Below are 26,210 nucleotides of genomic sequence, written 5' to 3' on the forward strand. Positions count from 1 at the left end.
ATACTTGAGCTTAATGAAGCTAGGAGTGGTTGATCTCTCCATGTGCACACTGTCCTTGCTGAACCGAGAGGTCAGGGTGGGGCACAGAGGCCTAGGCCATGGCCAGAATCTCACAGCTGCAGGTGGTCGAGGGGCGACCGGAGCCTCAGCAGCTCTGGGGTGCTCCTTGCAGCCTGTTCCTCAAGCACTGTGACTGTCAGGACAGGGAGGATTTGAGGGACCCTCCGTGGGAGAAGACTGGCCCCTATGAAAGCAGGAGCAGGGGCTCAGAACAGAAGAGAGGCAGCAGGGGTTGGTCAGTGGGGGGCCAGCGGTGCCCTGTGCCCTGTGTCAGCTGTACCTGCCCCCCACAGGCTGTGAGCTTGTCTTTCAGCACCCCCACCTGTGAAAGGAGCAGCTGCACTAGACGTTCCCCAGCTTTCTTAAGCCCGTTGGCACCTTCTCAGTTAGTTTGATGGGACAGTAATAATAGCTTCCACTTCTGTGCTGGGTGTTGTGCGCCAGATCTTGTTCAGGTATCTCATATATATCAGCACCACATTTACAGAGGACGTTCCCAAAGCACAGAGGTTAAGTTACTTGCCTAAGGTCACACAACAATAAATACGGAGCTGAATTTGAACTGGGACAGTCAGCTCTAGAGTTCAGGTCCACACTGCCAGCGTGCAGCCAGGTGCGGAGAATTGACAAGGGAAGAAGCTGGGGTGTGCCTCTGAAGTAAGGTGGAGGCTGCAGCCACCTAGAGGTAGATTTGTGCATGAGCAGGGCAAGGTTTCTGGGTACAGGGGAGATGCGTATAAGACTGGAACTGAAAGAGGATTGTATGGGTCAGTTGTCCCAGTTCTGAGTTATGGATGGCGTCCATTTTCACTGCAGTCGGGAGAGGGTACGAACCCAGAGGTGTACCAGGCTCGGCTAGGCACCGAGAGCTGTTGGCAGCACGGTCCATGCTTCACACTCAGGCTGTAGTGGCCCTCCTTAGAATTCTGTTTTGGTGGGGACAGAGGGTGCAGCTGCTTGGGGTTCAGAAGAGTAGACTGGCCCTGCTCTGGCTGCTGGTGGCCGGGCAGCCCTGGCCTCACTGTGTGGGCAGAGAGGGCTGTGAGGTGCTTGCTTACAGAAACCGGTGGCTTCCCACTGGGCCTGGCAGGACTCCTGGTCCAGTGGAAGACAGAGCGTGTAGGATGGATTCGAGCCTGGCAGGGGCTGGCAGGACAGGACTGCAGGTCAGGGGCTTGAGCAGGCTCAGGGGGCGGCCTGTGTGCTGGGTGGGGAGCAGGGGAGCAGTGCAGAGCGCAGTGAGCAGTGAGGCTTCAGGGTTACTTGTTGGTTTTTGCTGTTTTGCACCAGATGCCTTCGGGCAGCTGCTCCACATGTCTGGGTCACTGTTGATTTGAGCATCCTCCCTGATTTTCAGGACTTGCTCAAGAATTGCATGTCTTTGTAGAAAGTTACCAGTTAGGGGAGAGGACCTACCTGCTCTGTAACCCACCCCCAAACTCTCAAAGTCTGTGTGAACCGGCCTGGGAGACCTGCCCAGAGTTGGATCTGTTTCCAGGTCAAGCTTCTGCTGGCTGCGTTTGTGTCCAACCTGCCCATTTGAGGCCCTCAGCCCCTGCTGCTCTGGGACGTGGGCAGGCTCCTTCACTGGATCCCGGAGTGTTTTACGGGCATCAGGAAGTGGTGGGGACTTTGTTTTATGTGCTGGGAAGATTGGGTGTGTGGTTGAGATAAGGTGGGAGGTTAGAAACATCGCTATTTTCTCTTTTTCCAGGCATGTTCCATTGGGTAGCTGCACTGCCATCTACCCCACGCACCTTCCCTTTGGACGCGATCCCCTGGGTTGCTGGACTCCAAGGCTAGAGCGCGCATGTGCGGTGTCCCGAGGGCCGTGGGCCCCGGCTGTGGCGGGTCTCCTGGTCACTGGGCCTCGATTCCTGCCCTCACGCTGCTGGCACTCCTCGCCCCCGCTGGGCGACGACTCCCTGGTGGAGAAGTCGCTCAAGTCCTTAAAAGACAAGAACAAGAAGCTGGAGGAGGGAGGCCCTGTGTACAGCCCCCCAGCGGAGGTGGCCGTGAAGAAGTCCCTGGGGCAGAGGGTCCTGGACGAGCTGAAGCACTACTACCACGGCTTCCGCCTGCTCTGGATCGACACCAAGATCGCGGCGCGCATGCTCTGGCGCATCCTCAACGGGCACAGCCTGACCCGCCGCGAGCGCAGGCAGGTAATGCGCCTTCCCCGCCTCAGCACGCCCGCCCGCGGAGGTTTGCAGGACACGTGCGCGTGCTCTCTGGGTGCTTGCGGGTGGTCCACGGTCTTCTGGCTCCTTTTCTTTCTTTTTTTTTTTTTTTTTGTATTTTCTGAAGTTGGAAACGGGGAGGCAGTCAGACAGACTCCTGCTTGCGCCAGACCGGGATCCACCCAGCATGCCCACCAGGGGATGATGTTCTGCCCATCTTGGGGCATCGCTCTGCCGCATCCAGAGCCATTCTAGTGCCTGAGGCAGAGGCCACAGAGCCATCCTCAGCACCCAGGCCAACTTGGCTCCCATGGAGCCTCGGCTGTGGGAGGGGAAGAGAGAGACAGAGAGGAAGGAGAGGGGGAGGGGTGGAGAAGCAGATGGGCGCTTCTCCTGTGTGCCCTGGCTGGGAATTGAACCCCGGGACTCCTGCACGCCAGGCCGGCGGTCTACCACTGAGCAAACCGGCCAGGGCTCTTCTGGCTTCTATTACTGTTGACAGGACCCTGTCTGCTGAACTGTATGTGTTTGCGGGGGAACTGCCGTCTGTCTCATCGCTTTCCGTTTCGTTGAGGCTGTGCATTTGCCTCGGTTTGTTTTTATTACTGTTTGGAGTCTGCCTCCCTGACCCTGAGGTTCCACGTCTGTCATCAGTTGCAGAACCTTCCGGCTCACTGCTCACTGCGGTGGGCTCTGGGGAGTTTCTGGTTAGGCATTTAGTATACCACTCCTTAAAGAATTCTGTCTGGTTTCCAAGTGCTCGGACCTTCTGGTCTCTCTTACTTGGTCCATGAAATAACAAACTTGAACTGTTTTTCTTTATCCTTCCCTCTTTGCTTTTTTTTTTTTAATTGACTTTTTTAGAGAGAAAGAGGAAGGGAGGAGGAGAGAGAGAGAGAGAGAAACTAATATTAATTTGTTGTTCCACATATCTGTGCGTTTATTTGTTGATTACTGTATGTGCCCTGACCAGGGATGGAACGCACGATCTTGGCATATCCAGATGATGGTCCAACCAAGATACCCAGCCAGGGCTTCTCTCTTTTCCTCTTTGCTGGGCCCCAGGGGACAAGGGACAGCTTCAAGCTCTCAATGCCCTAAAATCCTCCAAGGAGAGGCACAGAAATGGCCCTTCTCTCAAAGTTGACTACCAGAAGATTCCTTCGTGAAAAAATGGGGACTTGACCACATCTTGGGAATTAGTTGTTACCTGTGAGGGTGACTGGCTTCTGATTTCATACTTGTTCTCAAGAAGTTCATTGAGAACATAGGTTGTATTTAACTGGCTGGAATTTTCTAAAGGATGCTCTTTTAGAAGGGTGCAGATTGGTAATTTGAAGGAAGAACAGTTGGATTAGAATTTCAGAATCATCCTATCCATGTTCACTGATTATAATGCACATTTTCATTTGGATAATTACAGAATAATACTTGATGACTCAGACTTCTTCTGCCTCTCCCTATACTGTTCTACTGTAAAAGTGACAGGCGCTTTGCTACTTCACTGAGGACAATATGAGCCAATAAGAAGACAAAAAGTTGGAGCACCCGTGAGTCCGGGGGCAAGGTCCCAGCATAGACGCGAGGCTGGCACTGGTGGCTTGGTTTGGGACTTAAAATGTGCATTTGCACAAAATGCTTACGGTCCTGATAACTATAGGGAAATGATTGTTATTTTATTATTTTTTTAAAGATTTTATTTACTGATTTTAGAAAGAAGAGAGAGAAAGAGAGGGAAGGGGGAGGATTGGAAAGCATCAATTTATAGTACATAGTTGGTTCTTTTTCTTTTTCTTTTTTTTTTGTATTTTTCTGAAGCTGGAAACGGGGAGAGACAGTCAGACAGACTCCTGCATGCGCCCGACCGGGATCCACCCGGCATGCCCACCAGGGGCGACGCTCTGCCCACCAGGGGGCGATGCTCTGCCCCTCCGGGGCGTCGCTCTGTTGCAACCAGAGCCACTCCAGCGCTTGGGGCAGAGGCCAAGGAGCCATTCCCAGCGCCTGGGCCATCTTTGCTCCAATGGAGCCTTGGCTGCGGGAGGGGAAGAGAGAGACAGAGAGGAAGGAGGGGGTGGGGGTGGAGAAGCAAATGGGCGCTTCTCCTATGTGCCCTGGCCGGGAATTGAACCGGGGTCCCCTGCACGCCAGGCCGATGCTCTACCGCTGAGCCAACCGGCCAGGGCCGGTTCTTTTTCTTTTTAATAAATAAATTTTTATTAATTTTAATGGGGTGACATCAATAAATCAGGGTTCATATATTCAAAGAAAACATGTCCAGGTTATCTTGTCATTCAATTATGTTGCATACCCATCACCCAAAGTCAGATTGTCCTCCGTCACCTTCTATCTAGTTTTCTTTGTGCCCCTCCCCATGCCTCTCTCCCATTCCCTCTTCCCCTCCCATAACTACCACACTCTTGCCCATGTCTGTTAGTCTCGTTTTTTTTTTTTTTTGTTTTGGGGTGTTTTTTTTTTTGTATTTTTCTGAAGCTGGAAACGGGGACAGTCAGACAGACTCCCGCATGCGCCCAACCGGGATCCACCCGGCACGCCCACCAGGGGCTATGCTCTGCCCACCAGGGGGCGATGCTCTACCCCTCCGGGGCGTCGCTCTGTTGCAACCAGAGCCACTCTAGCGCCTGGGGCAGAGGCCAAGGAGCCATCCCCAGCGCCTGGGCCATCTTTGCTCCAATGGAGCTTCAGCTGCGGGAGGGGGAAAGACAGAGAGAAAGGAGATGAGCGCTTCTCCTGTGTGCCCTGGCTGGGAATTGAACCCAGGACTTCCGCACGCCAGGCTGACGCTCTACCATTGAGCCAACCGGCCAGGGCCAAGTCTCGTTTTTATGTCCCACCAATGTATGGAATCATGCAGTTCTTGGTTTTTTCTGATTTACTTATTTCACTTCGTATAATGTTATCAAGATCCCACCATTTTGTTGTAGATGATCCGATGTCATCATTTCTTATGGCTGAGTAGTATTCCATAGTGTGTATGTGCCACATCTTCTTTATCCAGTCTTCTCTATTTTTTTTTAAATTTTATTTTATTTATTTTTTTTACAGAGACAGAGAGAGAGAGTCAGAGAGAGGGATAGATAGGGACAGACTGACAGGAACAGAGAGAGATGAGAAGCATCAATCATTAGTTTTTCATTGTGTGTGGCAACACCTTTACATTTTTTTTTTTACATTTTTTTTCTCACACACTTGCTCTACTTTTTTTTTTTTTTTTTACAGAGACAGAGAGTCAGAGAGAGGGATAGACAGATAGGAACGGAGATATGAGAAGCATCAATTATCAGTTTTTTGTTGCAACCCTTAGTTGTTCATTGATTGCTTTCTCATATGTGCCTTGACCGCGGGCCTTCAGCAGACTGAGTAACCCCTTGCTGGAGCCAGCGACCTTGGGTTCAAGCTGGTGGGCTTTTCCTCAAACCAGATGAGCCCGCGCTCAAGCTGGCAACCTCGGGGTCTCGAACCTGGGTCTTCCGCATCCCAGTCCGACGCTCTATCCACTGCGCCACCGCCTGGTCAGGCTCTATTTTTTTTTTTTTTTTTTTTTACAGTGATTAAAGCCTTTAAGCAAACTCTTGGCCAATACAGCAAGAATCCATAAAAGAGTAGTGTCCTTGGACTGATCTGTGGTGGTGCAGTGGATAAAGCGTCAACCTGGAAACACTGAGGTCGCCGGTTCAAAAAACCCTGGGCTTGCCTGGTCAAGGCATGTATGGGAGTTGATGCTTCCTGCTCCTCCCCCTTCTCTCTTCTCTCTCACTCTCTCTACCCTCTCTATAATGAATAAATTTTTACAAAATCTTAAAAAAAAAAAGAGTAGTGTCCTTAACATGTTCACTAAGTCCAAGTTGGCACCAACACCATTCCAAATCCCTGCAAATGCAACCCAACCTCAGTTCAGTCCTTTAGGAGCTGTCACAAGGAGCAGGAGTCCAGGAAAAGTCCACATCCAGGAAAAGTCTGCATGGCACTGGAATTGTTGTCACAGTTCTATACTTTGCAGCTTACGTCCAAGTCCCAATGACCGCTGCTTCTAGCTGGTAATGATTCAGGTAGACTGGAAAAGCCATCTGCAGCATGTGTGGATATGGAGCTTCTGTTCTCCTCTGCCTGGAGAGATGAGACCAGGGTGCTTTTCCCTGGAGCTCTGTGACTGTGGCATGTTAAAGAGAACCTTGGGATACACTAAGCTGGGTGGCAAAGGTAGATTCATGATAGAAGTTGGCAAAAGGGGGAAAGAGAGCTCTAAATTAGGAGTAGGTGCCAGCCTGAAATATGAGTGAGGCATTGAGGTAGGAGAAATAAAGGAAACACTATATATTAAACAAAGCAGCAGAAAATAGGACTATCAACACCCACAACAGAGATCTTCGAGAGAAGAATAAAAAACCTGACTATTCAGGCAAAACATAGTTAAGTGGCCCTTGTGCAAATGAGATCAGTTTACCTGCTTCTTTTTTTTTTTTTTTTTAAACCTTTGCTTTATTTTTTTTTTTTTTTACAGAGGCAGAGATAGACAGGGACAGACAGACAGGAACAGAGAGAGATGAGAAGCATCAATCATCAGTTTCTCGTTGCGCATTGCGACTTCTTAGTTGTTCATTGATTGCTTTCTCACATGTGCCTTGACCGTGGGCCTTCAGCAGACCGAGTAACCCCTTGCTGGAGCCAGCGACCTTGGGTCCAAGCTGGCGAGCTCTTTGCTCAAGCCAGATGAGCCCGCGCGCGACCTGGGAGTCTCGAACCTGGGTACTTCCGCATCCCAGTCCGACGCTCTATCCGCTGCGCCACCGCCTGGTCAGGCTACCTGCTTCTTGGAAGAAATACCCTAGGCTCATCCACAGTGTTGTAGATGGGGCCAATGGCCCTGGGCACCTTCAGCCTTCAGTGGCAAACCTCAGCATTCTGGGCAAGGTTAGGTCATAGGTGGCTGGAGCAGGGCTGGAAGAGACTGAACCCTCCCTTAGAGGAGCGAGGGGGAAGCCCACCTTCCAGTGTCCCTGTTTCCTCACAGCAGAGGCGTGTAAGCCTGGCAGGCTTTAGCTCAATGACCTTCCTTTCCACTATTGAAGCAGGACCCAGATGGAATCCTATGAGACCCCTTTGTGGCGTTGGAGCCTTTAAGGGCATAACCTAAAAGCTGGCAGTTCCCCTGATCTCTACTGGGCTTTTTCTGCCTCTTGGTACCTTAAAAGCCATGCTCAGAAGATCTCGCTGAGGGGTTTGAGGATCCCCATCCGCCTATATAAACCTTTTCCATATATCTGGAGCTATTTGGAAAAAGACAAAACAGTGTTATTAGCTGGATCAAATAAAAGAGGGTAGAAGTTTGCAGGAGAAAAAGATTTGGCATCTCCTGTTCATCAGCATTCAAAAGAAATTTAAAATTTTTTAAGTAAAAAGCATGATATGGTAGACCCATTGGAGTTCCAGGATATGACTCCCCCCTTTTAAATTTTTTTAAATTGACTTTAAAATATTTGCTGGGTACACTTTAATAATACCTTGACTTTAAAGATTGTAAGAAATACCCATAATTTGAAATGTTTGACAAAATACAGTAAATGCTTTTGCTGCATATGCAGGAGCATTGTCAGTTTAATCAGTTTAGGAAATCCAATAATAGAAAAATGCATACAGACACTGAGCTATAACATGCTTAGCAGCCTCTCCTGTCCTAGCAGAGGCTACCATAAATCCAGAATAAGTATCCACTGTAACGTGGACATAGGACTATTTGCCAAGTGAAGGTATATGAGTAACATCCATTTGCCAAAGTTGTCCTGGTAGGAGTCCTTGAGGGTTAACTCCAAATGAAGGGACAGATTGTAGTATAGGACCCCTTGGACAGGATTTACCAGTCTGCCTTGCTGCTTCCCGAGAAAGTTGAAACTTTACACAGGGCTGCAGCGTTCTGGTGATGAATAGTATGAGACTGAATTGCTCGATCTGTCATGGTTGCTCCAAATAATTTTCTCTTGTGTAGCTTGATCAACAACAGCAATCCCTTGTGCTAAAGCTCCAGGGAGCATGGAGTGAGCTCGAGTATGTCCTATAAAACATGGAGCTCTGTTGACATACAAGTCTTTGAAGAAGGAGGAACTGCTGAAATAGTTCATCAGCTATTGTCCCTAAGACAGCAGTCTTTATAGTAGAAACAACCATAAGTAAATATTTGCTGTCTGTATATAGATTAAAGGAGGAATATGGCAAATGCTGAAAAGCTATGATAATGGCATATAATTCTAGTCTTTGAGCTGATTTTAAGTTGACTGTTTCAGTATAAAGTTGTCCATTGATTTGCAAAAGCGGTTTGCCATTTAGTGGAAGTTTCCCAGAGCCATTGTTGTTGATCCTTTGAAAAAAGGAACAACAATAATTTTGAGGCTCAAAACCTATAAACTGTAAGGGTCGCCTATGCCCCTTGATAATCCAGGAGGCGACAAGATCAAAATATGGAAGTGTATTCCATGGGCTATTAGATGGTTCAATGTGCCCTAGCTATAGCTGCTCTTGTACCAATTGAGCAGCTGCTCTAAGTTTCTCCTGAGGAAGGGGCCATTGGTCTACCCATACAGGATTATCCGATTTCCAAGTAATTGGGTCTGCACAATGCATTATTGGGGTAGCAGGAGCTACCAAGGCCCCTGTGCTAAATTTTGATATCCTAATCCACACCTTCTGGTATTGGGTGCCACTTCTATGGGGGTGAGAATTCCTCGCTGTTCTTTCCTTAGTCCCTTGGTGGGCAAAAATCCCCGATCAAGCATCTGAGTACTGACTAAACCATTAGGACTGACAAGCAACACTCCTGTATTTTTCAAAACATCTCTACCCCACAAATTAACTGGCCATGCCTGACCTGTGGTGGCGCAGTGGATAAAGCGTCGACCTGAAAATGCTGAGGTCGCCGGTTCAAAACCCTGGGCTTGCCTGGTCAAGGCACATATGGGAGTTGATGCTTCCAGCTCCTCCCCCCCTTCTCTCTCTCTCTGTCTCTCCTCTCTCTCTCTCTGTCTCTCTCTCTCTCTCTCTAAAATGAATAAATAAAAAATTTAAAAATGTTTTTTAAAAATTAACTAGCCATCCAGGGAGCACATAAGGCTTAAAAATCCAGAATGACCTTCTTAATCTTCCCAATGTAAAAAACGAGAACTTTGTTGAGGGGATTTACTCTGCCCTATACCTTGTAATTCTGTTGCTGCTGCATGAATGGGCCAGGAAGGAGGCCAATGTAGCTTAGCAACAACAGATACATCAGCTCCAGTATCTAAAAGTCCTTTAAATGTATGCCCATGTATTGTTAGTTCCATTTCAGGGCGTTTCTGACCTATTTTTTTAAATCTAATTGGCAAAATCAGAGGAGCCAAATCACCAATTTTCTTGGGGCCCCTTTTGCAGGATGTGGCCTGAGAAGCAGAATTAGCATCCTTATACTATTCTTCTAACTGCCTGAATTAGCCATGAGACAAATTCTTTTTTTTTTTATTAATTTTAATGGGGTGACATTGATAAATCAGGGTACATATGTTCAGAGAAAACATCTCTAGGTTATTTTGACATTTGATTATGCTGCATTCCCATCACCCAAAGTCCAATTGTCTTCCGTCACCTTCTAACTGGTTTTCTTTCTGCCCCTCCCCTCCCCTCTCCCAACCCCCTCCCTCTCCTTCCCCCCACCCTGTAACCCCCACACTCTGCTAACTACTGTCCATACGCCTCTTCTAGGCTCTGGGGCTGCAGGCTGGGGCTTTGTTCCTGGGATTCAGGACCCTCCCCTCTCTGCTAAACTCACTTCCCGCCAAGTGAGTCTCTCCCGGCTGCTGTTCGCTCCGGGGAGCTGGGCAGCCCTCTCTGCGTTTCCACTTTTCCTACCAGTCTCGGTGTGGCTTCTTCAGTGTTCCTTGGTTGAAGAGTCCTCTTAGTTTAGTCCAAAGTTGGTTTTTCCAGATGATAGTTCTTAAAATTAGTTTGTAATCCACTTTGGTTCTGGGAGGTGGATGTTGGTACGTCCGTCTACGCCAGTGCCATCTTGCCTTCCCATAGTCGGTTCTTATATGTGCTTTGATAGGACAAGCTTGGGGTTTTGAACTGGCGACCTCAGCATTCTGGGTCGATGCTTCATCCACTGCGCCACCACAGGTCAGGCGAGACGTCACTTTTTAAATTAATGATATTTTACAAAAGCAAAGATAAAACCACTCTAGAGATATTAAAAATATAAAGCTTATGTATTGTTTACACGGAAAATACATTTGAAAAATATAAAGCTTATGTATTGTTTACATGGAAAATACATTTGAAATATGAATTTTTATCTAACTGTTGGATGCTTGCTCATGCTCTAGAGAAGGAAGTGTTTGGATTGCTGTGGAACGAAGCTTTTGGGGAGTCGTTTGTGCCTTGACACTGGGACCGGGGATTCCAGTATTCAGTGCAAGGAGGGTTTCCGTCCCCCAGGTGCTCCCCCCGACACAGGAGACCTGGCTTCCGCACCAAAGTGCTGTATAGGGACAGGGCAAAGGTGCTAGAGCACACAGTACGCTCAGTGAAGTCACAGCCTGCCCAAGCTGCGTCCAAGTGGCTGTTGCGGGGGGGGGGGGGGGGGGGCGCATAGACTGTCCCATCCTAAGCCGTAGTTCTTGCCTGAGTTAGCGAGTTTTCTTTCAGACACCGTAGGACAATGTGCAGCTGAAGGCTGGCTTGCCGTAGAGAAGGTGTAGTTGGAGGGTCATGGGAGCTCAGGTCTCTGCCTCCCACAGCACCACCTGTGCTGGGGGTCTCTCTCCAGGGCCCTCCCTTCAGGGTGGTCCCTGTGGAGCTTGCTTAAGGTGCCGCAGTGGAGGGTTGACCCCACCCCATGCAGTGGTCTTCCTAGGACGAAGCACACTGTTGAAAGTCATTGTGTAGCTTCTTTATGAGTCCTCCGGGAAGAATCTGGTGTTTTGTGACTTTGTGTGCGGCTTTGTTAAATGGCTCTCATCTGATCCTTGGTCCTTCCTGCTGTTGAACCTTCTGCCTCTTTTTAATTTGGTGACCAGGCCTAGCAGCCGCAATGCCCTGTTAGCAGTGAGCATCCCTGGCCTCCAGCCCTGGGCTGCTAGCCACCCCCATGAAGAGGAACCGGGGCCCCTTGAAAACAGAGCTGATCCAGGGCTGGGACAGCAGGGCTCCAGGGTGAGCCCGTGCCGGAAAACGAGGGCATGAGACTGACCGTTGGGCTGGCCAGTGGGCAGTAAAACAGGACATTTTTTATTTCTACCAGCAATATTGTGTGCTTTCATATTATTTGACACTGTTATAGATGAAATTTTTGTATTGTAGTAATATACACAATCTAAATTTTACTATTTTAACAGTTTTTTAAAATTGTCTGATTTTAGAGAGACCAAAGGGGAGGGAGCAGAGAAGCACTCATTTGTTGTTCCACTTAGCTGTTTGTTCATTGGTCGCTTCCTCTCTGCCCCCTGATTGGGAATCAAACTTACAACCTTGGTGTTTGGGGACAACACTCGAGCCAACTGAGCTAACCAGCCAGGGCCCATTTTAACCATTATTAAGTATATGGTTCTGTGGCATTGAAGTCCATTCCTGGTGTGTAACCATCATCACATCCATCTCCAGAACTCTTTCCATCTTTCCAGACAGACCCTCTGTCCCCATTAGACAGCAGCTCCCTCCCCAGCTCCTGGCCGTTGTCCTTTTTTTTGGCCTCCGAATCTGACCACTGTAGTGACCTGTAAGTGGAGCCGTACAGTGTTTTTCTTGCTGTGAGTGGCTCGTTTCATTGAGGACATGTGCTCCGGGCTCATCCGCGTTGTAGCAGGTGCCAGTCCCCTTCCTGATGGGGCTGGGTCCTGGTCCACTGTGCGCACGCACCACATTCCAGTCATCCATTGCCCCGTCCTAGACATGGAATGTCCTCATCTTATGGCTACTGGAGGGAAATAGAGTTTTTAAAATTTCAATTTCTAACTGTTGATTGGTAGTACATAGAAATGCAATTGACTTTATGTATTGATTTTTTATCTTGCAGACTTAACAAACTCACTTATTAGTTCTGACATCTTTTTTGTAAATGTCTTTAGTTTTTATTAGCAGTGAATTTTGTCAAATGAGTTTTCTACATCTAATATCTAGATGATCATAGGGTTTTTTTTTATTTTTTAAAGTTTTCTTGGTTATTAAATGGCTGAGATTGTCAGAAAAGAGAAGAAAGAAAGACCCAGCAATACGCCTTAAATGTAAGGACACATGGGTTAAAGTAGAAGAACGGAGAAAGCTAAGTGGTGCTACCACTGGTTGAAAGAAAGCTGGAGTGGCTACATGAACATCAAGGAGGTTCCAGAGCAGGAATGACAGGTGGTAAAGGGGCCAGGGCGTCCGGAGGACAGAGTGTGCTGAAGGTTATGCAGCTAACGAGCCAGACTTTTTTTGTGTGTGTGTGTATTTTTCTGAAGCCAGAAACCGGGAGAGACAGACAGACTCCCGCATGCGCCCGACCGGGATCCACCCGGCACGCCCACCAGGGGCGACGCTCTGCCCACCAGGGGGCGATGCTCTGCCCCTCCAGGGCGTCGCTCTGCCGCGACCAGAGCCACTCTAGCGCCTGGGGCAGAGGCCAAGGAGCCATCCCCAGCGCCCGGGCCTTCTTTGCTCCAATGGAGCCTTGGCTGCGGGAGGGGAAGAGAGAGACAGGGAGGAAGGAGGGGGGGGTGGAGAAGCAGATGGACGCTTCTCCTATGTGCCCTGGCCGGGAATCGAACCCGGGTCCCCCGCATGCCAGGCTGACGCTCTGCCGCTGAGCCAACCGGCCAGGGCCACAAGCCAGACTTGAAAGAGCTTGTTGTCTGGTTCCATGGATGAGAAATGTCCCAAAAAGGCAAGTTTATAGGAATAGATCAAATCAGCATTTACTCGGGCCCTGAGTGGACATGGAAGTGAGCTACAAATGGACACGGTCGAACTTTGTGGCATGGCAGAACTGTTCTAAAACTGGATTTTGGTGATGGTCTCATAATCTATAAATTTACCAAAAATCATTGAATTATATACACTTAAAACAGGTGAATGTTATGGTATGTAAATTAAATCTCAATGGACCTGTTAAAACATGTTAATGTAGAGATGTCAGAAACAGGCACCAAGTTGAAGTGTCTTTTCTTGGCCAAATCTGGGGGCCATTTGAGCATAAAAATAAAAACAGGAATAAATTGTAAACAAATGAAGATGTAGGAGTCCGTTTTGATAACAGAAAAACGAGTGTGTGAGAAAAGAAAGCCAGGTTGCTGGGTGGGGAGGTAGGCTTGAGTTAGGAAGTCCGGTTTGGGGGCATCAGGGCAGAGGCCGGCCTGGGGAGACCATAGACGAGGGGTCTGGGGAGAAAGAGGGTGCTGGTGTGTCTCTGCAAGTGTCTCCTCACATCTCTCATCCTGGCCCCACCCCGGAGGGGCAGACGTCACCTGGAAGTATCCCCCACTCCCAGCCATGGAGAGACATTTCTAGACGTGACGTCGCTCTTCCAGAGGGGGTGGGTTAGTCTCAGTAAACACGTGGTGAGGACACAGTGCGGAGGGCAGTATCTGTCCTCTGAGCCGCTGCAGTTTTAGTGGGAGCACTGGGTAGTAACGAGGGAGGAGAAGGCTTTGCTGCCTGGGACCCAGCCACCCTCGCTCCCTGTCCCCAGGGGTTCTGAAAGATGTCCTCAAGTTGCCGTTTCTTCAGTGGCATCAGCCATAGCATGTTTACACTGCCGAGGCACTTGTGTTTTCCCAATGGTTGCTGAGGAGTGTAGTCCTGATCTACCCATCTTAGGAAAAGCCAGGCACATGCAGTGTTTGGGGGTGGATGGTGTGGCCACAGCCTTCTCTGCAACGACCAGTCAGTCCTCAGTTGTCGCTTGCCCGGCGAGGCTAGGCCAGCCCGTGAGCAGGACTGTGTCTGCCTCAGCTGTTCCTGGCAGCACCCAGGTGAGTGCCGCCCCGCACCCCGAGTCACCCAGCATGCTTTCCTGACAGTTGCGGCAGAAAGCAATGGCCCTTGAGAGGTGTCTGCAGAGCCCGCTGGGGCCTGGAGCCCCCAGGTGTGTAGGACATGCCACCAGTGACCTCTGACCACACTGCTCTTTGCAGTTTCTCCGGATCTGCGCCGACCTTTTCCGCCTGGTGCCCTTCCTGGTCTTTGTGGTGGTGCCCTTCATGGAGTTCCTGCTGCCCGTGGTTGTGAAGCTCTTCCCCAACATGCTGCCGTCCACATTCGAGACTCAGTCCATCAAGGTGACAGGGCAGTGCCTCAGACGTTCGGTTGATGCTTTGGCATTTGTGTTCCTTCACGATTGTCGTGCTGCACTAGATGTTGGGGTTTGGGTCTGTTCCTCTTAAATGTGTTTGAAAACGTGGTTTCTCGACCCTTGTCTGCAAGCCTGGGCTGAAGCCATTTGCGGGGGTGGGATCCGGATCAGCCCCCAGCTGTGCGATCCCTGCCTGTTTTGGACAGGGCCTACGTGTGTATGAGACCAGGAACCGGGGGAGGAGGTTTCAGGGTGCTTCCCGTAGGGGGTGCTTCCCGTAGGGGGGTTCTGGGTAGAGGAGTGCAGCCCTGTCTCTGCCCCGCAGGAGGAGAGGCTGAAGAAAGAGCTGCGGGTCAAGCTGGAGTTGGCCAAGTTTCTTCAGGACACCATCGAGGAAATGGCCTTGAAGAACAAGGCAGCCAAGGGGAACGCCACCAAAGACTTCTCCGTGTTTTTCCAGAAGGTGCCCTGATGCTGCGGAGCCCCTATGGCCTCAGCCCACTGGTCCCGAGTGCTGGTTAGAGCCTCGGGCCACCTGCGTACCTGGGGAGTGGTCCTCATTGCCATTGTCCCTTTTTACACTGCAGCAACAGGGGCGCCCCAGGCAGGCAGGGGCTGCCATGGCTTCATAGGGCTCCCTGGTGTTGGGTGAACCTCTGTCCCAAGAACTCGAACCTGCTGGCACTCGGTTGCTTGTCTGTCTGTCACTTTGCAGCAGCCCCGGGGGAGGGAGAGTTTGGCAGATGAGGAACAAAACCCTGCAGTTGTGACAAGTTGGGGGGCTGGGGGAGGAGAGGATGGAACACAGGCTGCTGCACAGCCACTCCCGCAGTCGGGGTGGGGTGGGGTGGGGGGCATGGGCAGGGCCTCCTGCCCAGCAGTGAGAGGCCTGGGGCCTCCTCCAGACAGCAGCACAGGCCACCTCGGGGGGTGCAGTCTGAGGCCACTCTGAGCGAGGGTCTGGAGGTGCAGGTGCTCCCACCCCGTCTTGTCTTTGTAGTCTTCGTTTCCTTGTTTGGGGGAGACGCCCTGGGCCATGGAGGGGGTGGAGTGGTGTGTGTGGGTACGCGCGCGCATGCTGGGAACAGGCCCTCACTGTAGGTAACCTCTTAGCATTGCTCCTGCAGATCCGAGAGACTGGGGAGAGGCCCAGCAATGAGGAAATCCTGCGTTTTTCCAAACTGTTTGAGGATGAGCTGACCCTGGATAACCTCACGCGGCCACAGCTGGTGGCGCTGTGCAAGCTGCTGGAGCTGCAGTCCATGGGCACCAACAACTTCCTGCGCTTCCAGCTCACCATGCGGCTGCGCTCCATCAAGGCTGATGACAAGGTGTGTCAGGTGGCCTCCTGGTGGGGCCTGGGCCGTCCTGAGCAGCAGGTGGTTCAGTGCAGGCTTCTCTGTGAAGAGCATTTTGCATGAGAGGCCCCTGGGTAGAAATGGCTGCTAGGCTGTGTTTTGGTTTTTTTTGTTTTTTCCATTGATGGAGGAGGGGAGGGAAAGAGAAAGAGCATCAACTCCTTCCACTTAGTTCCATTTAGTTGTGCACTCATTGATTGCTTCTCGTACATGCCCCGACCAGGGGTCAAACGTACGAACGACCTGATGTGTCGGGACAACACTTGATCCAGTGAGCCATCTGGCCAGGACCAGCTGGGCTCTTTCATTTAAAATTTTTTTTTTTTTTTTTTTTTTTTAAATAAATGTCTGATAACATAAGAAGGTTTTTTTTTTTTTTTAGTTTTTTTTTAAATTTTATTTATTCGGCCTGACCTGTGGTGGCGCAGTGGATAAAGCGTCGACCTGGAAATGCTGAGGTCGCCGGTTCGAAACCCTGGGCTTGCCTGGTCAAGGCACATATGGGAGTTGATGCTTCCAGCTCCTCCCCCCTGTCTCTCTCTCCTCTCTAAAATGAATAAGTAAAATAAAATAAATTAAAAAAAAACAACAAACAAACAAACAAAAAAAAAACTTTTTTAAATTTTATTTATTCATTTTAGAGAGGAGAGAGAGAGGGAGAGAGAGAGACAGAGAGAGAGGAGAGAGAGAGACAGGGGGGAGGAGCTGGAAGCATCAACTCCCATATGTGCCTTGACCAGGCAAGTGCAGGGTTTCGAACCGGCGACCTCAGCATTTCCAGGTTGAAGCTTTATCCACTGCGCCACCACAGGTCAGGCCTCATTTAAAATTTGAGGCCAGTTAGCCTCCAGGAGCCCTTAGTAAGTTTACGTTTTCTCAGGGCTTACACACAGAAGGAAGACCCCCTGGAGAGAGTAGAGAGGTCTCAGTGGGATTTATATAACCCCACGCAGGAAATGGGGACCAGAAAGTAAACAAAAAGCTGCTTTTTCGTAAGAACTCCAAACTGGGAACAGCCCAGATGTCCTTCATGGACAAATGGTTAAACCGGGATGTGCGTGCCAGGCGGTGCTAGCACAAAAGCCAGTGACATACTGATGCACGTCACATCCTGCGTGGACAGAACGCCATGGGACCCTAGAGTTGCATGCTGTGCAGCTGCACTCACGCTCAGCGTCCGGTGACAGGGAAGTGAAGAGCGGAGGTGAGGTCATCTGCTGGGTGTGCAGGCTGCCAGCCTCGGCTGGCCTGGTGTCACCTGGTGGTGGGTTTGTACTGCACTCTGAGCTGTCACCCTGGGAGAGCTCTGCTTTTGTTACCACTGCCTGTCTATTTTACCATCACCTCAAGATACAAAGCTTAATTAAGAAAGCAGGAGGGGCACTGTCTCCCTCAGGACCACTGTGAGGGGGAGGGGACGGCTGAGGTGAGAGAGTAGGGACGGCTGAGCAGCCACTGCTGTCTCTTGTCTCTCCTCACTCCTCGTTCCTTGCACAGCGTCCTGATGCCATGTTCGTGTCCTCTGTCTCAGCCTCCTTTCTGCTTGTCCCTCTTTTTCCTCGGGCCTGGGGGAGCTTTGGCTGAAGTTAAGAGACATCTTGGGAGCCTCAGGCTCACTCTGCTCTCTGCCACTCCCTTCCGTCAGGGAGACACGGAAAAGGCTCAGGTTGGGGGGGCTGTGGGACAGGGACAGTACTGGGACCCAGCAGGCAAGGCAGTCTCTGCGCCCCTCCTGGCCGGGCCTGGGCGGAGGCACACTTCTTTGAAACTAGTCTTGGGGTTGGTCCTGGCTCTTGTGTGCTTCCCCCAGCCCCCCTCCATTAGATGGTTCCTGTCCTTGCAAATCCAGAAAGGGGTCTTGGTGGGGCTGGTTTACCTGTTACCTGGCAAAGCATGTTAGGGAAGTGGCCTATAATTCGACACTTAGTTCCCAGGTGTGCAGCCATAAACACCGTAGGCCTCCAGTGGCCTTTCAAAGCAATGATGAGTTGACTTTCTTTTCCAGCTGATTGCTGAGGAGGGTGTGGACAGCCTTAATGTCAAAGAGCTGCAGGCGGCGTGTCGGGCGCGGGGCATGCGGGCTCTGGGTGTCACGGAAGACCGCCTGCGGGACCAGCTGAAGCAGGTGCGTGGTTGCGGGGCCAGCTGGCCACGTGTGTGGTCTGAGGGCCTTTTCCTTCTGAACCACTCGTTTGGAGAGTCCTGCACGGAAACCTGCAGAGGGCAGCTCACTGCTGAGTGGTGGGCTCACGGGTCTCGGCTGTCCTGTAGTTGAGAGGAGATGGCGAGTCCTGTAGATGCATGGGCAGCAGCAGCCCCCGTTAGTCGGGGGCCTGGACAGGGCGTGTCTGACCCGGTTCTGTGTCCGTGTCCACCTCCTATGAGGGTGGCTTGTGGTTGATGTTAACGTTCTTTCTGTCTTTTCCTGGTCATCTGTTGACAGCTGAGGACTAGGTTAGAACTCCCTTTGAGCTTGGGCATGTCTCTTACCACAGTCAGGATTTCAGGGCCCCCTGCCCTCTGCAGCAGCTCAGATGGCATCAGACCTCAGGAAGGCGGCATTCTCAGGGATTTGCCTTTCCCATCAGAAGGGGCACAGTGTGCCAGGGGCCAGAGGGTCCTCCTCCCAACTGGTGCTGCTGGCACCCTCCCCAGGGTCGTCTGAAGGTCTGCGTGGAGGCGCCCGTGTCATAGCAGGTCCTCTGACACAGATACGCGCTGTCACACAGTGTGCCCTCGCCCTTGTCTTCCCTGTGCTCCCTGCCAGGCCCTGCTCCGTCTGCCGAGTATGCCGGCTGCCTGGCTGGCTCCTGCACTCGTGTGGCTCGAGGTGTGGTACCAGTGTCCTCACCTCTTCCTTCTTCAGCTGTCTCCTCAGCCTTCCTCCCTAGTCCTCAGTTCCTTCTTTTTTTCCAAATGAGAGGAGAGGAAGCAGAGAGACAGACTCCCACATGCACCCGGACTAGGACCCACCTAGCAACCCCCATCTGGGGCCATGCTCGCAACCAAGCTACCCTGCTCACAAAAATGAGGGGACCAGGGGACGTGCAGGCACCCCAGTACTCTCAGCCCTTGTACAGCGCATTTTCACCAATGAAATAAAAAGTTGGTTTGCATCTTATTTGCATAATCAAATAACTTCCTTTGACTTGTCATTTGCTTTTCTGATGTTCTTGTTTAATAAAAGAAAATCAAATGCTTTTTTTTTTATTGCTTCATATTCATTTTGAAATATCCCCTAGTTTTTGTGAGCAGTCTATTTTGAGCACTTGAGGCAGAGGCTCCACAGAGCCTCCCTCAGAGCCCAGCGCTGAAGCACTCAAATCCTTGGAGCCATGCTGCAGGAGAGGAAGAAAGGGAGGGGAGGTGGGGGGGTGGAGAAGCAGGTAGGCGCCTCTCCTGTGTGCTCTGGGAATTGAACCGGGACTTCCACACGCAGGGCCAACGCTCTACCACTGAGCCAACCAGCCAGGGATCTTCAGTTCCTTCTTATCTCATCTTTTGTCCAGTTGTCAGGGTTCCTCTTGTCAGTTTAGACCAGGGGTAGTCAACCATTTTATACCTACCGCCCACCTTTTAAATTTTATTTATTTATTTATTAAAGAGATAGAGAGTCAGAGAGAGGGATAAACAGGGACAGACAGACAGACAGGAACAGAGAGAGACGAGAAGCATCAATCATTAGTTTTTCATTGTGTATTGAAACACCTTAGTTGTTCATTGATTGCTTTCTCATATGTGCCTTGACCGTGGGCCTTCAGCAGACCGAGTAACCCCTTGCTGGAGCCAGCGACCTTGGGTCCAAGCTGGTGAGCTTTTGCTCAAACCAGATGAGCCTGCGCTCAAGCTGGTGACCTCGGGATCTTGAACCTGGGTCCTCGGCATCCCCGTCCAACGCTCTATCCACTGCGCCACCACCTGGTCAGGCCCTACCGCCCACTTTTGTATCTCTGTTAGTAGTAAAATTTTCTAACTGCCCACTGGTTCCACAGTATTAGTGATTTATAAAGTAGGGAAGTAACTTTACTTTATAAAATTTATAAAGCAAGCCCTGGCCGGTTGGCTCAGCAGAAGAGCGTCGGCCTGGCGTGCGGGGGACCCGGGTTCGATTCCCGGCCAGGGCACATAGGAGAAGCGCCCATTTGCTTCTCCACCCCCACCCCCTCCTTCCTCACTGTCTCTCTTCCCCTCCCGCAGCCAAGGCTCCATTGGAGCAAAGATGGCCCGGGCGCTGGGGATGGCTCCTTGGCCTCTGCTGCAGAGTGTGGCCCCTGGTGGGTGTGCTGGGTGGATCCCGGTCGGGCGCATGCGGGAATCTGTCTGACTGTCTCTCCCCATTTCCAGCTTCAGAAAAATACAAAAAAAAAAAAAAATTATAAAGCAGCCTGACCAGGCGGTGGCGCAGTGGATAGAGCGTCAGACTGGGATGTGGAGGACCCAGGTTCCAGACCCCGAGGTCGCCAGCTTGAGCGTGGGCTCATCTGGTTTGAGCAAAGCTCACCAACTTGGACCCAAGGTCGCTGGCTTGAGCAAGGGGTTACTTGGTCTGCTATAGCCCCACAATCAAGGCATGTATGAGAAAGCAATCAATGAACAACTAAGGTGTCGCAATGAAAAACCGATGATTGATGCTTCTATCTCTCTCTGTTCCTATCTCTCTGTCCCTGTCTATCCCTCTCTCTGACTCTCTCTGTCTCTGTAAAAAAAAAGAAAAATATAGCCTGACCTGTGGTGGCGCAGTGGATAAAGTGTCGACCTGGAAATGCTGAGGTTGCCGGTTCGAAACCCTGGGCTTGCCTGGTCAAGGCACATATATGGGAGTTGATGCTTCCAGCTCCTCCCCCCTTCTCTCTCTCTGTCTCTCTCCTCTTTCTCTCTCTCTGTCTCTCCCTCTCCTCTCTAAAATGAATAAATAAAAATAAAATTAAAAAAAATAAGATAAATATATATACACACATATATATAAAGCAGAATTACAGCAAGTAAATCATATAATAACAATTACTTACCAAGTACTTTATGTCAGATTTACACTAAGTTTGGCAGAATAAATCTTTATAAGACAATTTATTACAGATTTAAATCTACCTTTTTCTTTTTTTTTTTTTTTTTGTATTTTTCTGAAGTTGGAAACAGGGAGGCAGTCAGACTCCCCACATGCGCCCTACGGGGATCCACCCGGCATGCCCACCAGGGGGCGATGCTCTGCCCATCTAGGGCATCGCTTTGTTGCGACCAGAGCCATTCCAGCACCTGAGGCAGAGGCCACAGAGCCATCCTCAGCGCCCAGGCCATCTTTGTTCCAATGGAGCCTTGGCTGCGGGAGGGGAAGAGAGAGATAGAGAGGAAGGAGAGGGGGAGGGGTGGAGAAGCAGATGGGTGCTTCTCCTGTGTGCCCTGGCCAGGAATCAAACCCAAGACTCCTGCACACCAAGCCAACGCTCTACCACTAAGCCAACTGGCCAGGGCTAAATCTATCTTTTTATTTATACTTTGGTTGCTCGCTACCGCCCATCCTGAAAGCTGGAACGCCCCCTAGTGGGTAACAGGGACCAGGTTGACAAGCACTGGGTTAGAAGTTATCTCTGTCGCTAACGTAGTCTAAAGCTGTGCTGGCCCGTAGTAGCCGTGGAAACTGGATGTTGAGTGAATTCACAAACACCCCCTTTGGGTTTTTGTGCCATCTTGAAGTGAAGACTGCTGGCAGTGAGCCTGGTCTCGCCCAGTGTCTCACACACCCTGAACTGGGCTGCTGGAGCAGTAATTCAAAGTCCTCTGGTGTCCCGTGCTCAGAAACTGGTAGACATCCAGTCACAGAACACAGTAAATGGATCTTTCAGAGCTCAAGGAGGATGCATCCCAGTGGCACATGGACCCATCTACTCAAGTCCTGTGGTGGCTGCTGCCACCAGTTCCCTCCTCCTTCCCCCCAACCGGATCAGAACAGGGACCAAAGTTCCAGGGCCAGAGCCACGTCCAGGTCACAGGTGAGGACAGAACAAGGCCAGCAGGTAAGTCTAGGTCTTGAACTCCCAATTCCAGTGGCTGGAGCTGCACCTGCACCAGGAGATCCCGACATCACTGCTCATCCTGTCCCGAGCCCTGTACCTTCCGGACACCCTGTCACCTGCTGACCAGCTGAAGTCCACGCTGCAGACCCTCCCAGAGATTGTGGTACGTGTTGTGGGAGGTCCTTCTGCCACTCACTCTGTAAGGGGCCTCTCACTTCTGAGGTCAGGGACAACAGAGCCTCCCACCCCTTTGCCTCCCCCGTCTCTAGGGTCTGTCCTTTTTCTGAGTAGCGATGGCTCCTGTGAGACATGCGGAAGGTGACCCTCAGGGTCCTCGTGGTGTTTCCCAGCAGTCGGGGGCTGAAGCAGTGTGTCCCATGCCCTTCCGAAGGCAGAGATGGGGCAGGGCGTTGTGTGGGCGCACCTGGGCAGCCCCTGGCTCACTCCCAGGTGTGCCTTCTCTGAAGGCCAAAGAAGCGCAGATGAAGGTGGCCGAAGTGGAGGGTGAGCAGGTGGACAACAAGGCGAAGCTGGAGGCCACGCTGCAGGAGGAGGCGGCCATCCAGCAGGAGCACCAGGAGAAGGAGCTGCAGAGGCTCTCTCAGGCCACGGTAAGGGCTGGCGGGGCGCTGGGTATAGCCAAGGGCGTTCAGCCCCGGCTTCTGCAGAAGCTGCCTCAGAGGCAGTGCCCAGGGCTCTGCAGGGCATGCCAGAGGGGCCAGGGGACAGAGCTGGCTGGGGCTCCCTTGGTTTGGGTGCTGATCAGCCAGTGGGGTCATCTCAGCCCGTGGCTCAGGCTGTGGCTGTGTCCGTGTCCCAGCTCCTGACGTGTCCACAGGCGTTTATTCTGCACTTTCCAGAGGAACTTCACGTAGTGGTCAGGGGAGGACTACAGAGGACAGGAGACGCTATGGCTACTTGTGGAGGCCTCAGGAACCCGGGGGCCTTGGAGCACAGCTGCACACAGCTGCTGGGCTCTGTAAATCTTCTTTTTTTTATTTTTTATTTTTATTTTTTTGCATTTTTCTGAAGCTAGAAACAGGGAGAGACAGACAGACTCCCGCATGCGCCCGACCAGGATCCACCCGGCACGCCCACCAGGGGCGACGCTCTGCCCACCAGGGGGCGATGCTCTGCCCATCCTGGGCTTCGCCATGTTGCGACCAGAGCCACTCTAGTGCCTGGGGCAGAGGCCACAGAGCCATCCCCAGCGCCCGGGCCATTTTTGCTCCAATGGAGCCTTGGCTGCGGGAGGGGAAGAGAGAGACAGAGAGGAAGGTGCAGCGGAGGGGTGGAGAAGCAAATAGGCGCTTCTCCTGTGTGCCCTGGTCGGGAATCGAACCCGGGTCCTCCGCACGCTAGGCCGACGCTCTACCGCTGAGCCAACCGGCCAGGGCCTCTTCTGAACCACCCGTTTGGAGAGGTGCACAGGCACCTACAGAAGGCAGCTCACCGCTGCTTAGTGTTGGGCTCTTACAGATCTCCACTGTCCAGCAGCGGCTGTGCTCCCGTGCTGGGCTCTGGCCCGTGGCACAGTAGTGCTGGTGTGGGCGCCCGGGAAGGCTGCTGAGCTGCCCTGCCTGTCTTCCAGAAGGAAGTGACTCCAGAAGTGGTGGAAGCTGCCCCAGGGAGGCCGGTGGCTGAGCTGCAGCCAGAAGTGCCTGACGTGATCCTGCCATCAGAGGTCCTGAAGGACACCGCCCCCGTCCTGGAAGGCCTGAAGGTACTCAGCGCCTGCGCACACCAGGAGGGACGCAGCACGGAGCTGAGCAGCAGTGAGGACGGGCCAGCTCGTCGGCAGGGCTCCCAGGGCAGTGGTGCTGAGAGCAGTGCCCACGGCTCTGGAAGGGGCCTGAGGCGGCTGTTCCAGGGTGCCCGGGCCCTTGGCACTCTGAGTGCGGGTCTCCAGCCCCGTGTCTGCTGACTGGGGCAGTGAGAGGAGCCTGTGTGGTCACTCTGCAGAGGCCCATTTCTGTCACCTCTGGGGTCCTGGGCTTGGGCAGCATCAGCACCCCAGCCTGTGGTGTGCTGATTCTGAGTGGCTCTGCTGCCCTGGCACAGCCTGCTCCCCAAGTGGGCCCCTTTGTCTGGAGCTCCCAGGGGTCCTGAGCAGGGAGCGCCTGCATGCAGCAGCTTCCGGGTGCACTGTGGGGGGATGTCCACCACAGACGGCCCTGCTCAGGAGCTGAAGGGGGGCGGGCAGCTGACTTGTGTCGGGGACTTCAGGCAAGGCCACGAAGTCCGCCTGGGAGGATGGGCTCTGTCCAGAGGGGGTGCTGAGGGCTGGATGGATGAGGCGTGCTGGACAGTATAAGGTCATCGGGCAGGAGCAGCTGTGGCACAGAGGTGGGAGGAAAACCGAAGGGCGGGGGGGGGGGGCGGGAGATGGCAGGAGATCCAGACTGCTCACGACAAGACACAGCGCACCCGACTGGGGCTTTTGCAGTTGATGGGCTGTGACCTGCAGAGGCAGCATGTTGGGGACAGTGGAGTGGTGAGTGGCTTGGGCTCTCCAGAGCTTTCTGGGCTGCTTTTGGACATTGCTGTGGCTTGGAACAGGCCAGGGAGGCCTTCTGCTTCACTCAACTGATGGACTTGAACCTGGGAGAGGTCTGGGCCACTCCTGGGACATGGCTCAAGGGACAAATGGAAACAAACACATGGTTACCAGGGTATTGGGGCCAGGAGGAAGGGGGGGAAGGCCCAGGAGCCTGAGCTGGAAGGAAGGGGGTCCTGGGAGGTCAGTGGAGCTGGACTCAAAAGGCAACCAGGGGCCCTGGCCGGTTGGCTCAGCAGTAGAGCGTTGGCCTGGCGTGCAGAAATCCCGGGTTCAATTCTCGGCCAGGGCACACAGGAGAAGCGCCCATCTGCTTCTCCACCCCTCCCCCTCTCCTTCCTCTCTGTCTCTTTCTTCCCCTCCCGCAGCTGAGGCTCCATTGGAGCAAAGATGGCCCGGGCGCTGGGGATGGCTCCTTGGCCTCTGCCCCAGGCGCTAGAGTGGCTCTGGTCGCAGCAGAGCGACGCCCCGGAGGGGCAGAGCGTCGCCCCTGGTGGGCATGCCGGGTGGATCCCGGTCGGGCGCTTGCGGGAGTCTGTCTGCCTTTCCTCCTTTCACTTCAGGAAAAAAACAAAGAAAAGAAAGTAAACACTCAAGGGCAAGCTTAGGAAGTAAGGGTTGTCAAAGATGTGTTAGCAGGGAGTACAGACGTTTGAAAATGACAGTTGAAGAGCTAGAGCTCATTGAGAAGATGCTGTAAAGCAGGGAAACCACGCGCCCTGCCCCCGTGGGCCCTGCAGACATGGGCCTTGCCAGGGCAGAGAAGCCAAGTAGCGCTGCCCAGTCAGGAAGTGCAGTTTGTGCCTGAAAAGCTTCCCACAGAGGGTGCCTCAGGCCCACCTGGCTTCCCAGGCAGAGGGAGCGGCGAGTCCACCTGTGCAGAGGAACCCTGTCCGGTGCTGCGGAGTCCTGGCGGGGAGCTGGGTGAGGGGCCCCCAGCTTCTTCTGAGATGAGCATCACCGGAGGCCAGAACTAGACAAGGGGAAGCATGTTATGGGAGCTCAGGGGTAAAATCTCGACAGCCTTAGCAGATCCAGTACAGCTATTCTGTAACGAGAAGCGGGCCTCATGATTTTGCGGGGGTTTTCAGGGAGAAAAAAAACGTGTAATTACCGTATCGGCGCAACCATTCCCATGGGTGCAGAGCAAGCTCAGGCGGCACCTGCAGTGGCTCACGGGCACAGCCATCGCCCTCACCACCTGTCCTTACGCGGAGGGCCTGGGGAGGACAGCAGGATGAAGGGAAAGGAAAAGCGTGCAGACCAGAATGGAGGAAGCAGAGCCATCTGAAAGCATGCATCTCTTGTAGTAATGAAGAATCAGAGATTGCCATCTCAAAAGCATGCCATTTACAGGAGTATGCAGAAGATGAACTATTTGGGGACAGATGTAAAAACAGATATACCCTGCCCAGATAGCTCGGTTAGTTAGAGCGTCATCCTGAAGCTCAAAGGTTGCCGGTCGATCCTTGGTCAGGGCACCTGCAGGAACAGATTGATGTTCTGGTCTCTCTCTCTCTCTCTCTTTTTCCCTAAAACCAGTAAAATGAACATAAACAAAGAGACAGTAGACACACAAGGCTTGTACCCAGTGCTGTGAAGTGCTGTGTAGGTGAGGCAGGGCCAGGTGAAGGGAGGTTTCTGCACCTGCAGGTGCCGGGACTCGGGAAGGTGCTTGGTCTCCATCTGCCCTGTAGTTTCAAGGCCAGCAAGATGCCAGCAAGCTCTCCCATTGGC

At 52.1% G+C, this 26,210-nt stretch overlaps 1 protein-coding gene across 3 annotated transcripts in view; it reads left to right on the forward strand.

Moving 5' to 3' along the window:
• The window catches only part of LETM1 (leucine zipper and EF-hand containing transmembrane protein 1), a 43,637-nt gene that overhangs the window by 12,346 nt on the left and 5,081 nt on the right, over positions 1–26,210 (forward strand). For 2 of the 3 annotated variants that reach the window (XM_066232935.1, XM_066232936.1), the window contains exons 3-10: positions 1,775–2,225; positions 14,390–14,533; positions 14,873–15,010; positions 15,675–15,878; positions 17,911–18,030; positions 21,948–22,079; positions 22,384–22,527; positions 23,508–23,639. In XM_066232935.1, coding sequence (XP_066089032.1) covers positions 1,775–2,225; positions 14,390–14,533; positions 14,873–15,010; positions 15,675–15,878; positions 17,911–18,030; positions 21,948–22,079; positions 22,384–22,527; positions 23,508–23,639 — 1,465 coding nt within the window. The remainder of the gene's footprint in view (positions 1–1,774; positions 2,226–14,389; positions 14,534–14,872; positions 15,011–15,674; positions 15,879–17,910; positions 18,031–21,947; positions 22,080–22,383; positions 22,528–23,507; positions 23,640–26,210) is intronic. The other variant, XM_066232937.1, reaches the window with a different exon arrangement.

This window comes from Saccopteryx bilineata, chromosome 5, assembly GCF_036850765.1.
Source record: "Saccopteryx bilineata isolate mSacBil1 chromosome 5, mSacBil1_pri_phased_curated, whole genome shotgun sequence".
NCBI classification, from domain to species: Eukaryota; Metazoa; Chordata; class Mammalia; order Chiroptera; family Emballonuridae; genus Saccopteryx; species Saccopteryx bilineata.